Source organism: Megalopta genalis, chromosome 6, assembly GCF_051020955.1.
Source record: "Megalopta genalis isolate 19385.01 chromosome 6, iyMegGena1_principal, whole genome shotgun sequence".
Taxonomy (NCBI): domain Eukaryota; kingdom Metazoa; phylum Arthropoda; class Insecta; order Hymenoptera; family Halictidae; genus Megalopta; species Megalopta genalis.
This window is the reverse complement of record NC_135018.1, coordinates 12,643,149-12,656,725: the sequence shown is the minus strand read 5'-3', so window position 1 is coordinate 12,656,725 and position 13,577 is coordinate 12,643,149. Positions and strand designations below refer to the sequence as shown.

At 37.5% G+C, this 13,577-nt stretch overlaps 1 protein-coding gene across 4 annotated transcripts in view; it reads left to right on the top strand.

Moving 5' to 3' along the window:
* Nucleotides 1-13,577, top strand: part of Sesn (Sestrin) — a 296,174-nt gene that overhangs the window by 109,726 nt on the left and 172,871 nt on the right. For all 4 annotated transcript variants that reach the window (XM_076523347.1, XM_076523346.1, XM_076523348.1 and 1 more), the window contains exon 6: nucleotides 5,022-5,051. In XM_076523347.1, the coding sequence (XP_076379462.1) occupies nucleotides 5,022-5,051 (30 nt within the window). The remainder of the gene's footprint in view (nucleotides 1-5,021; nucleotides 5,052-13,577) is intronic.

Below are 13,577 nucleotides of genomic sequence, written 5' to 3'. Positions count from 1 at the left end.
GACAACTTCTCTTCTGGCAGAAAATTCAGAAACTGTCTGAACAAAAGCTGGCTTGACGTTTTTAACATTCTCGTACGAATCATGGACTGTGAAAGAGTATAAAAACAAGTCGTTTGTGTTGTACATTTAGTACTTTGTATAATGCTGAAAATTATAGGACATCGTAATGTTTGTTAATTTAATTTTTTATTTGCGCTATTTTTTGAAATTCCGTGCCATGCGTGGCTACTGATGTAGAGCAGTTTCCGATGAAATTGCAACCTACGACCCACGTTGCATCCGTTTTATGCAAGAATTGATTCATGCACAACTTTCGTGTAACTTCGATTGCACTTTCTTTTGCACAATTTAAAAGTTCATTTGTTCAATGTGTGCAACACTGTTACACGTATTCAGAAATTCGACAAGATTTAGCTATTATATTATTTAGGCTTTCAGTGGAACAACTGGGTTTTTGTGATTAATTGATCAATGCTGGCAGGCAATTTATACTTAAGAGATGAACACAGATTATCTTTTACTTTTGAGAAAACTAAACGATTATCACTGGAATACGATCTATTAGTACTTATAAAGATTGTGCTATTTAATTTTTGCATAAAAATTTGTTTGTTCCTTCAAATGTTTATGAGCCATGTATGTTTGCGAGTTCGTGTATATATATATGCACGAACCACTCGAGTTTTTTTGTTTGTATCTTGTACAGATGTAAAATGTAATCCACGATTTCGTTTAGCCGTTTGCATTCGATCGATTAGGTGTTTTCGCAGCACGAAGCGCAGGCGAGTGCAAGTTGAAAAGTTCTCGACGCGAAGTCAGCAAATGGAAAAGTTTCTCTGTTTGGAAGTCCGTGGAGGGACGCAGCGAATCAGGAAATCGGGGGAAGTTTCGAATTTAGGGACTACCCGAGGTTGCGCTGGTCTCCGAGGAACGGGGATGAAGAATTTGGTAAATACATTTTTCAAGAGAAAAGATCGTTCGCCAAGATGCCATGTAATAATCTCTCGCATGATCCATTAGAATATGTAATGCGCGTTGGAAATTATAATTGTACGTATGTTCTCACGAGCGGATTACGATTTGATGGATAAATCGATTTTACAGAATTTTTCGAGGACCATCGGTATAATTTTTCGCGAAGTGTTTTCGATAGATCAGCGCGCGGAGTTTGTATTTCTCCGAGAGAGAGAGAGCCCGAATTACGGCAGAATTGTTTGCGAGCATGTGAACGAAGTTGTATCCGGAAAATGTAGAGATTCGAACGTCTGAGTTAACGCGCAGGCCTCTATCCTGATCAATCTATGTAAAGTACTATTTGTTTATGTTTCTAATAAAACCCCGAACAAGTTACGAAACTGTTGTGCCTGTATTTCACATTAATTCCTCCGATCCTGTAATGTATATGTTGAGAAAATTGTGTAATATTTATTTTTTCTAATGTTTGTATTACAGATCATTCGATTGATCTTGACTTTAATACCGCGATGACAAAAGTATATAGACCCAATGAAAAAACATTGATAATATTCTGAGAGTTGTCATTTTTAATTGTATCGTTTAGTTGATCAAACTATCAAGAAACGTATGCTACTCTTATAATATTAGATATATGATTTTTTATTGTTATTGCAAAGATTTGAACATTTGGTTTAAGTATCACTCGCATGTTAAGTTACAAATTAGAGGCTGTAGCAAGTACCTCAGAATTTGTTCAGGCTGCTTTAAAGTTTAAGAAACTAAAATAGCGTTTAATATCTAAATAAATAAAAATACTAAATAAATAATAAATTACTTGCGCTAGTACGAACAGCGTGAAGCCAAAGTTTCATCGCGTTAGAGTACGTTTATGTAGGAGCTCTTTTTTTTTGGTGTGTTTATTTAAAATGCCACTAGTTTCACAGATTATTTACGACCATTCTGTGCTTGAAAATCCTAACTAACGATAAAAGCGTACATATTTCTCGATTCATTACATTGCAGAACTGAAATATAACAACAATTCTTCTCCAGAATCACTCATATTTGAGAAACCTCAAAACATTGGAATGAAACTATTAACACGTTCCGTGCCACGTGTACCATCGATGATACACGCTTGCATGTTTACTTAGTGAACTGAACAAATTGTTTACAAGAAATTTAGAACCGAAGAATCAATTTCCACCGCAAGAATGGGCGTTGATAAGTTTTTGTTACGTTGTTATGTGTACGAGAATTAATAATTGCACGTAATACATCAAGTTTTAGTAAAATATCAAAGTGTGAAGATTCGAGTAAAAAAGCTCGGCACGGAACGTGTTAACGAAGCTCGTTTATAAATAAGAAAAGAAATGTTTCGCAGCTTTCGTAGCTCTGATCGATGCTATTATAGCTCTTATCGTGTCTCCGACGTAAACGTACCCTTACTGATCGTACATATGTAAGTGAAGGGCGTTACTGACGGTTCGGCGCTCGCTGTCGATCGATCGGTTCGCCAAAAATGTTCGTGCGCGTATTCCGAACTTTGCACGGAGATCCTTCTTTCGAGTTAAATAACGCGGACAATGGCTGCGCTCTGTGCGAGGTACCATGACAACACGCTTTTGTTCGCCGACTGCAAAGGCAAACAGACACGGTTTGTCGCGGCACGGTGCAACGAAAAAGCGGGTAGCACCGTGCCAGAAATTCCAGCCGGCATTTCCGTAATGAAGGGCGCGACGAACGAAATGACCAAGGCGGATGGGGAAAAAACGAGACACGGGAGCGCCGCTATAGTCCACGATGAAACGCGCGAATTTAATTTCTCGGTTACCGTGGACGCATAAATATGCATCACCCTGCACCCTACTTTCCTCCCGCTCTGATCCGCTCTCCCCTGATTTATTCCTGATTACACAGGAACGGATTTTGCTGACCGTTCCCAGTCAGCGGTTTCCTGGAAATAGCGGAAGAACGAAAGGTATTTTCAGATTGTACGAACGGTCGTGCTCCAATATTAAGCAGCGTCACCACATGTTCATCGGAACGCCTTTTTGGTGTAGCTGTTTTGCGCTGTCCTCTTTCGTTGCATTCGATTCGGTGAACACTGGGCAGGGCTTGAGTAAGGTTTCCGAATATAGAGTACCATTTCGGTTTTTTCGACTAGACGCTCTTATAGTAAAAAATCTCGGAGTAGCCACATTTTTGCAAATGTAACAGATTCTGAGTTCGTCGTTTCGACACCTATGAGTACACTGCGGATCTTATGCATTTACGGCAAGAATGACTAGATACGATTTGAAACGGTGAAAAGATGGAAAGAAAGTAAAAAAATGTTGATGCATAAATTTGAAGTTATTGAAATATTAAAGGAAGAGAAGAATGTGCTCTTATTTTGCGTAAAGTCCGCAGTCTATCTCTAAGACATCGCTTCTTAAATTCTAACATATGTACAATTTGTAATATTGAATATACGGTAAGAAGATATAAATGGTATCAAATACTCGATCAAAAAATAAAAGATATGAAACGTACGTTTCTCAACATGGATTCGATCAAAATGAAAAGGTAATTCAACGTCACTAATGTCTATCAGATTGATGAATTACATTGCATACAAAAAATACAAGGAAGCATAACAGCGTACATAATCCTCTAAATGACGTTTTTCTGAACTAAAAAGTAGCTAATACTGTAACTAACATGTTCTATAAATCTGCACAGTCATCATCATAAAAAAAAAAAACCAGTTTCACATGTTTCGATGTAACGCGAACATCGAGATAAACAGAACTGTTTTGCGATACGCATTTATGGTGTCGAACGAGTAAATTTCGCGAAGAGGTCGGAGGCGATCTCGTTTCAATTTGCGTAATGCCGTCTCGGCTGTATTCTCGCGTGACAACGCCGGCAGGACAGCTAAATATTATTTAACACAGTTATTTTCATATCGAAGCGAATCGCGCGTTCGGTTGGCGGAGGCTGCGAATAATCTGGTTCGAGGTGAACCGGAAACTTGAACACACGCGAAAGAATACGATAGCTGTGATCAATCTCTGCGCGATGCTGTGTCTCGATATTTAAGTCCACTTTTCCAATGGATCTCGATGATCGCGATCCCGATGCATCGCTAAATTGCAGCAACCATGTAATTTGAAAAATTGCGATACAGTTGAAACATCAATTTTGCAAAACGTCAACACATCTCGATTACATTGAAAAATAATTCTCTTATTTTGAGTACTGAATTTCTGGAACTCGATTAATGTAAACCGGATGAAAAGTCTGTCATTTTGATTACATGTTATAAATGGTTTTTATGTGTAAAGAAGTTGCAAAATTGTTAATACGTGGATTCAGAAACAGGCAAATAGGCGTTTCGGTCTGCATGAAAAAGAGTTCCTCTGATTTTTCGATGTCGTGTCGCACGATACGAAGCACGTATAACGATAATGAAGGTTAATTAGACGGGTTGACGCATCGAGCGTGAAATTATTACCAGCAAGCTATCCGTGGTCTTCGTGAGGAATATATTTAGCCACGGGGGTTGATTGCTATAAATTGGCTTCAATTTCCTTCAATTTGCAAGGGACTAAAAAATTCATGTACCGTGGGCGGCATCTGTCGACTGGTCGGGCTTGGATAAAGTAAATTCCTTTTTACCAACCGGACCAGTGAAACCGTTGCTTGCTGATTCACGAATCTGTAATACATTGACAGATGGCGTGGCACTTTTCTATGCCAGGTTGCGCCATCTAATTACTCTGTTCACGAGTTATAAGATTACAAGTTTTTAAGTGTATGCTACTGCTTCCTTCCACTAATTTAATCACAAAATTAATAGATAATTAGGTAATTTTGTGACTCGCGTCACCTTGCGATAAGTTCTCCAATTTTATCGCACACCCCTGCGACTATGATTTATTTTCTTCCCAACTTGTTGCTTCATCGAAAATACAATATACTTTGTAACTATCGTCCGCTACGACGACCATGGAAATGGTTGTCGTCTTTAAATGTACAACGATACGTGAAATATCGCTTATCGAACGTTTCTGTTACAGCTACCGGACTTGAATAATCTCGACGAAAAGGTGAGTACCACCACGATAATCATCCCTAAAACAATCGCATGATCTCCATGGGTAAGTGAAATACTCGCAATTCTTTCCATATATGCCGTCCATAACGTTCCGCCGTCCATAAACATACAAACGCCGCGGTAAGAATGTTGACATACATATTTAAAAATGGAATAACCATTTCAAAATTGGACGGAAGGACTTGAATTTTTAGGGGATGTTAGATTGATTAGTTCATTAGACAATGAGTACACAAATTTTATGAAAATGTCAACTGGTTGAAATAATAAAAATAATTAAGAAATGCGTTTTATCGATCTCAGTTATTTGGATAAAATAGTTGAGAAAGCATCATGTGTTTTAATGTTTTTAATACTTCCAACCAATTCCAGTTTTGGCCAAATTCGTTTACTCAGTATCTGGTAAATTATTCAATGTAACATTTTTAAAAAATTCAAGCTATATGGTCCAGTTTTTAAAAAGTTAAATTGCAATTTGAGAACAAGAAAAAGAATAAAGTAGGACTTAATCTGACATTATTATTGTCCTATAATTTGTTCAGTGGTGAACAAAAATAGCGATAAGTAAATACACCTTTACAGATAGTAGCGATCAAGGTCTGACGTTGTGTAAAAAGGTTCTTCCACATAGACCCGAATATTGACCACTGATGTCGTTTCATTATACATCCGTTACTGCTCGATGTTATTACTTCTATTGTCAGTCTATTAATTATTTCAGAAAAATGGTCGCGAATTTTTCGGTCACATTATACATTGTTTTCAAGCATTGTTCCACTTCGAACATTTTTTGACTATGGTCGACTCGGAGACGGTCGTTAAGCATGCAGACAGAAAATTTCACGGCAGTTTAGAAATTCTAAGCAGAATCTGAGAAGGTACGTGCCTCGAATCACAAATGAGGAGTTCGTTTACGGTACCGTGGGCAGATTAAGCATCTCTTAGGAGGGAGGTTATGTAATCCTGGTGAAAAAAAAGGTGCAGGCGAAACCAATAAGAACATTGTTGATGTGAGTAAACAGTTTCAAAATGTACATATCCCGCACCTGGCGTCGGGCGCGCGCATGTCTTCGAATTTGTTTCTTGGATTATAGTAGCCATACTGAATGTATACTATGAACATTGAATTTATATCGTGAACATTGAAATTTCAGAACAAAAAAATTTGATAATGGATTCATAATACAGGGTGAATCATCTATAGTGATACAATGTATGTATGAAAGAAACGAAGTCGAACTTATCTTGTTCTACTTTGAAATATTGTTAATGCTACTATTAATAATACTACTATTTATATATAATATTACTATAATGGATTAACAATACAGGGTGAATCATCTATAGCGATACAATTATGTAAAGTATTCGTTATGAAAGAAACGAAGTCGAACTTACCTTGTTCTACTTTGAAATATTGTTAATGCTACTATTAATAATATTACTATTTATATATAATACTACTATAATGGATTAACAATACAGGGTGAATCATCTATAGCGATACAATTATGTAAAGTATTCGTTATGAAAGAAACGAAGTCGAACTTACCTTGCTCTACCTTGAAATATTGTTAATGCTACTATTAATAATACTACTATTTATATATAATACTACTATAATGGATTAACAATACAGGGTGAATCATCTATAGCGATACAATTATGTAAAGTATTCGTTATGAAAGAAACGAAGTCGAACTTACCTTGTTCTACTTTGAAATATTGTTAATGCTACTATTAATAATATTACTATTTATATATAATACTACTATAATGGATTAACAATACAGGGTGAATCATCTATAGCGATACAATTATGTAAAGTATTCGTTATGAAAGAAACGAAGTCGAACTTACCTTGCTCTACCTTGAAATATTGTTAATGCTACTATTAATAATACTACTATTTATATATAATACTACTATAATGGATTAACAATACAGGGTGAATCATCTATAGCGATACAATTATGTAAAGTATTCGTTATGAAAGAAACGAAGTCGAACTTACCTTATTCTACCTTGAAATATTGTTAATACTACTAGCAAAATAAGGTTTACGATATTACAAGATGTAAAACATGGTAAGTTCGACTTGAGAAAAAGCTTCTCTTTTCAAATGGAAGCATATGTTTTTACTCGCACAATTGTGTAGTTTATATCAAACCGATCAAAACTCGTCTCTGTTAAATGCCCATAAGGTTTCGTTCATCGTATTCGATATTCGATATTCTTTGGAATCGACTATTAAAACGCGTAATTATTACTGAAGCGGACGCATCCGTTTGAATGATAACACTGTCCGACAAAATCAAACTTTTTTTCTGGGTTCCTATAGCCATTATGAAATTCTTGTAGAGCTTCACTCCCTACTCGAAATGTATATCGTTCCGACACTTTTACCGGGCCGTTTTTTCTTCAGAAATGTCTACAGAATCCGATCCTGGGTAGAGTTTTCGTGGTGAACAAAAAAACTTTTCGTAAAAATACAAAAATATTGCGCAGAAACTGCGCACGTCGACACTTTTTTAAACTTTGACATTAATTTATTGTTATTTAGGACCAAAAACAATTAATAAATTGCATGCCACTATATTCGGAAAACTTTCCTCTATCTTTTGAGATTGATTAGAACTTTCTAGCGTTTGTACTTTTCATGCAATACCTCATTTTTGTCGAAAATTTTGGGTTTTTACAAAAGTTCGTTTATTTAAAAAACTGAGGGTGTGATGGAGCAATTCGGTTTTCGGATTCTTGTTCAGGGATTGAAGCTCTACAAGAATTTCATAGTGGCTATAGGAACCCAAAAATCGTGTCGGACAGTGTAATCTTTACCACGATATAGCTGTTCTTCTTCATGAAAATGTTAGAGGTGCCATAGTAAGCACATGTCCCGTATACTTACCTATACTCGCCTTGCTCTTGTTAGCATGAGTGTAAAATACTCTTCGTGGCTACCTGAGATCGTCAATGCCGCAGCATCACTTTCATCTCGTCAAATAATCTAAAATCTAGAATCCTCATCTGAGAACCTGCGGATACAAATACGTATCTCACTTTACGGCCGATAAACTTGTCCAACTGTTCGAAACGTTATAAATACCGGTTCTTGCGAAAGGCATTGAAAACTTCCATTTTTTTCGTTATAAACAGCAGTTAAAGCTGTATGCACACCTGCCCCGCCTCCGGCTCGTTTATCAACTTTACCGGCCACAGCTGTCCGTTCTATAATTTATTGTAGCCGCTCGTTAATGCCGTATAAATTACGTTTATTTTCGCGTCGTCTCGAAATCAACAAGCGCGCGCAGCAGAAGTGGCTTTCCCGGGCTGGATCCTTTGTAACACGCGATCATCGCAGAGTTCACGATCCTACGCGAATCGTCTGCTCGGCCTGAGTTCTGTCAAAACGTTTTCGCAGAATTACGTAACTCACGATCTTCGTGGCGCTTCGTAATAATTGGTCGATTGTTCGAGAAACTAGACGACGGATCGAGCACGTAGGTGGGCCTGATCGCGGAAACAGATCGTTAAGATAATCGATTCGCGAAATTACGCGCGATCCTTTGGTCCGTTGGTGACGCGTGAGAAAAAAATGTGGTTTATTGTTCTGGCGATCGTTATCGTTGTCCCACACTTAGTTTGTTGATGATCTCATTAGCAATCGTAACGACGAGATCGGTGCTTTGGTCTAACTAAGGTCGAGTCTCCATCAATGAGCCGAGTCGAGAGTTATTGGTCGTCAGAAAGAAAATTCGGTCCAATGGGATCGGATCCAAAGAATGTGAGCTTATTACGCGCGATGATTTGGATATATTTTATTCGGAATCTGAACAGCTACAGTCATACATTTTCATCGCAGTTTCGGTGTTCTAGGAAACAAGGAGAACGTTTAAGTGACATATATTACATAAGATTTTTTTTAATAGCGACCTATGTGCTGAGGTTTTAGAGCATCGTATATACTACTGTAATCAAAAAGTAAGGTGAAATTGTCATTTAAAACTTCCGGGCATTAGGAAGGCAGGTAATTTTTTTTCCTAGGTTGGTAGGACTGTCTGTAACATTTGCCAAGTGTCTGTTTGTCAAAAGGTTTAATTATCTCCGAGTTACACGTGTTTTTGTAAACAACCAAAAGTGAATTTTTCGATTTTTACAATGGGTGATTTTGTTGAGCAAAGAACTTGCATCAAATTTTGTTTGCGGAACGAATATTCTTGTGCGGACACGTTGAAAATGTTACGGAAGGCCTTTGGTGATCAAACTATGGCACAAAAAAACGTTTATAAGTGGTACAACAAGTTCAAAGCGGGCCGAGAACGCGTTGAAGACGAACCGCGCTCTGGACGACCATCAACGTCTACCGACGAGGGCCACGTCCAAAAAAATCGAAGATTTGGTGCTTGAAAATCGTCGACTGACAATGAGAGACCTCGCTGATAGTGTTGGAATATCATTTGGCTCAGTCCAAACCATTTTGAAGGATGATTTGTGTCTCAAACGCGTCAAGTCTCGATTGGTGCCATGTCATACTGCATTGGTTCTTCGCGACTTTTTTGCCAAAAACTCGACTCATATCGTTCCGCAACCACCGTATTCGCCTGATTTGGCTCCGTGCGACTTCTGGTTATTCAGCAAACTCAAAAAGCCAATGCGGGGACGCCGTTTTGACACGATTGAGGAGATAAAAACCGAATCGAAGAAGGTCTTGAAGGCTATACCGGAAAAAGACTATTCCGACTGTTTCGAGGACTGGAAAAAGCGTCGGAAACAGTGCGTTTTATCGGACGGGGATTACTTTGAAGGGAATGAAATTGATTTGGAAGAATAAATAAAGAATTTACATTTTATAAACAAATTCACCTTACTTTTTGATCACAGTAGTATAATTAATTTGGCCAGTTTAGTAAAACTTGCGAAATCGTGACACTTGTAGCGAACCGATTATCCTAATGAATCGAGGTTGTCGGGGAGACGCGGCACGGCGTATCTTCTAGATTCGGTTTCTTCTTTTCTCTAAGATGATTTCCAGGAACCCTCGTTGCTAGAATACATTCGAAAACAGTTAATATTCCCGGTCGAAGTTAATTTCGTAGACGAGATCGCAGTCACGTCTGCCGCACACAATTCTGTGTGCGCACGATTCTATTCCTAGAAAACCTGTGTCGGATTTTCCTGCTGTGAACGCATGATCTGTCCATTGTTCGACTCTGTCTTCGACATAAAAACATTCCGATCTGCAAGGTGAACATCTCCGATCGACTTTGGATCTTTCACGTCACGGGTGCAATCGCTGTTCGATAGGTCGACCGTAAGGTCATGCGTGCAACACTCGCAATCGCGAGCGAGCATAAAGCGTGAATTAGTCGTCGCGTGCTGATAGTATTTTTAGCCATTAAGTATTAGTCATTCTTCTTTTTTTAGATGATCATATTTCGATCCTTCTCCTTTGAAATAAAACAGTGCTCGAAAATAACAATTATGTCAATTATTAAATGTAAAGAAAAATGAAAAAAAAAACTACAGGATTAGAACGTTTCGATTCTTAAATGTGTTTTACTTACTTTTATAAGTGGACTGCAAATTTTCATGTAAAATGAGAATTGCCTGCACCAGTTACAATATACATATAGGAATTATGTGGGCATTCGTATCCATTCTCAAATCTGCAGTCTAATAATAATTGTCCTTCGTAATCAGAAACATTTTAGTCCGTAAAATAATTTTTTATTTAACATAATTTATGACTTCTTTCATTTTGGATCTACGATCTTTAAGATGAAGTACTCAAGCCAATCGGTATAATTCGAGACACAATGTTACTAAAGTTTCATTCGATTTTCTTAGTGTTAGACTTACTTAGAGAATATAAGAAAAAATTTGGACGGATTCAACAGATATTTGTCTTCATAAAAGTTCACGCGATTCGCGTGTCATTGACATTACTAGGTTAATAGTTAATCGTTAATTTTAATTCGCAAAAGGGGTACAAGAAAATTTTTATCATTCACGTACTTGTGCTTTCTAAATGTTATGAAAATTAACGATTAATGAGATATTTTAAAGTCACTCGACTTGGCCAGTTTCGAAAATTAACTGTTTCACGACCTAAACGTTCATTTACCTATGTAGTCCCGCGTTATAAGACGCGCAATCGTGCTGTCCACATTACGCAATCCGACTCGCGGTATAATTTCCTTCAATTCTGCGACACATTGTCTACTTAACTCGGTCATCGAACCCTCTGTCTCTTTCGATCGGTGTGTGTGTGTGTGTTTGTGTGTGTATGGTGTGTGCGGATGTCTCGCGAACCTACGTTTTTTTCTCTATTTCTCACCGCGTTCCGATATTACCAACATCGTGAATCTTTCGAAATATCGCTGAATAAATTTTAATACCGCATTAATCCCTAATCTCGTGATTTCCTTTTCTAACTATACTAATCGAAGTTATTTCATCATTTACTTTACGCACGCTGTTTTTATTTATTGGGTTGGCAACTAAATAATTGCCGATTTCAGTTATAGATGTCTCTCACTCCCATTTTTATGATATCCGTAAATGTTATATTATAAAGTTATTATTATTATTATTATTATGTTATTTTTTATTATCCGTGAATGTTAGCAACTGGACAAATTGAATGCAGCGGTCAAGGAAAAGCGACCAGAATTGATCAATCGTAAAGATGTCATTTTCCACCAGGACAATGCTAGATCGCACACGTCTTTGTCCACTCGGCAAAAATTGATGGATATTGGTTGGGAATTGATGTTACACCCACCATATAGCCCTGATCTCGCGCCATCCATGTCGTGCTTCACCATTAGAACTTTATATAAATATTGGGTTGGCAACTAAGTAATTACCGATTTCAGTTATAGATGTCTTTCACTCCCATTTTTATGATATCTGTAAATGTTATATTATAAAATTATTATTATTATTATTATTATTATTATTATGTTATTTTTTATTATCCGTGAATGTTATGGCAAGAATTGATGGATATTGGTTGGGAATTGATGTTACACCCACCATATAGCCCCGATCTCGCGCCATCCATGTCGTGCTTCACCATTAGAACTTTATATAAATATTGGGTTGGCAACTAAGTAATTGCCGATTTCAGTTATAGATGTCTTTCACTCCCATTTTTATGATATCCGTAAATGTTATATTATAAAATTATTATTATTATTATTATTATTATTATGTTATTTTTTATTATCCGTGAATGTTATGGCAAAAATTGATGGATATTGGTTGGGAATCGATGTTACACCCACCATATAGCCCTGATCTCGCGCCATCGGATTACCACTTATTTCGATCCCTGGACAACTCCCTTCGTGGTAAAACTTTTAACGATGACGACGCTGTAAAATCTCACTTAACTCAGTTTTTGGCCGAAAAGGATCAGACTTTCTACGAGCGTGGAGTTTTCAAGTTGTCAGAGAGGTTGCAAAAGGTCATCGAACAAAATGGAAAATACATTACAGATTAAACTTCGTTTCAAGTAAAAAAAAATTTCTTATTTCATTGAACAAATCGGCAATTACTTAGTTGCCAACCCAATAATTCTATTCTAGACAAAATATATACATTCTTTAATTAAGATTGGATGTATTCCATCATTACGATGGAATTATTTCATCATGAACTAAAGTCAGACTTCAGGCGCAAAATACTATTGTCGACATCACTGATATTAATGTCAATGTTCGTTAAATCCAACTCTTGGTGGTAAAGCGTGGTAAAGCGACGTGTTTTCATCTTCGATTCCAATTTCGAGTCTCACCACCGAAACTTATTCGCGAGATTTTTCGTAGGCCATAGTCTGCGTGCCTGACACGTCAATTGCATCAGGTGGCTCTGATTGATGGACTCTTTCGAACTTTCGGAGCCGCAGGTGCGAAGCACGTTTCGATGGATCGAGGCCGTCGATCGCTCACTGTCCGATCGAGGATCTTCGTGTCCGTTCGACCGCGTGATCCGATCCGCGACACTCGCGATTTCCGAGTCGCAACAAGCTTCCCAGAATTCGGGTTAATGGTTTTTGGCAGAGCCCGCCCGGGGACCGGTCGTTGAGCTCGGCAAAATTTATAAAGCATGACGAAATTCATTCCAAAATTTCGAGGCAACAATATCAACCCGCGCGAGGCTACGTTCGCACGTAACTCGATGTAAATTATGCAGCCGCACCGAAATAGAAACCGAGTTTGAAACATTTTCGGAGCGAAGTGTTTCTCAAATTAGAGAAATAGCTTGTTGCATTCTATTTCTCGTTGGTTACTTAACTACACTCTACAGCAATATTAAAGCATCGCTAATTTTTAGCCTCAAGTTGTCAATCTTTGAACAGCTATAACTCTGTTAAAAGCTATCATAAAAACATAATTTTAGAAAAATTAAAGCGCGAAGTCTCTACTTTATTATACCATATTTTAATATTTAATATCATGCTTCTCTAGGACTACTTCTCGCTGGTTACTTAACTACACTCTACAGCAATATT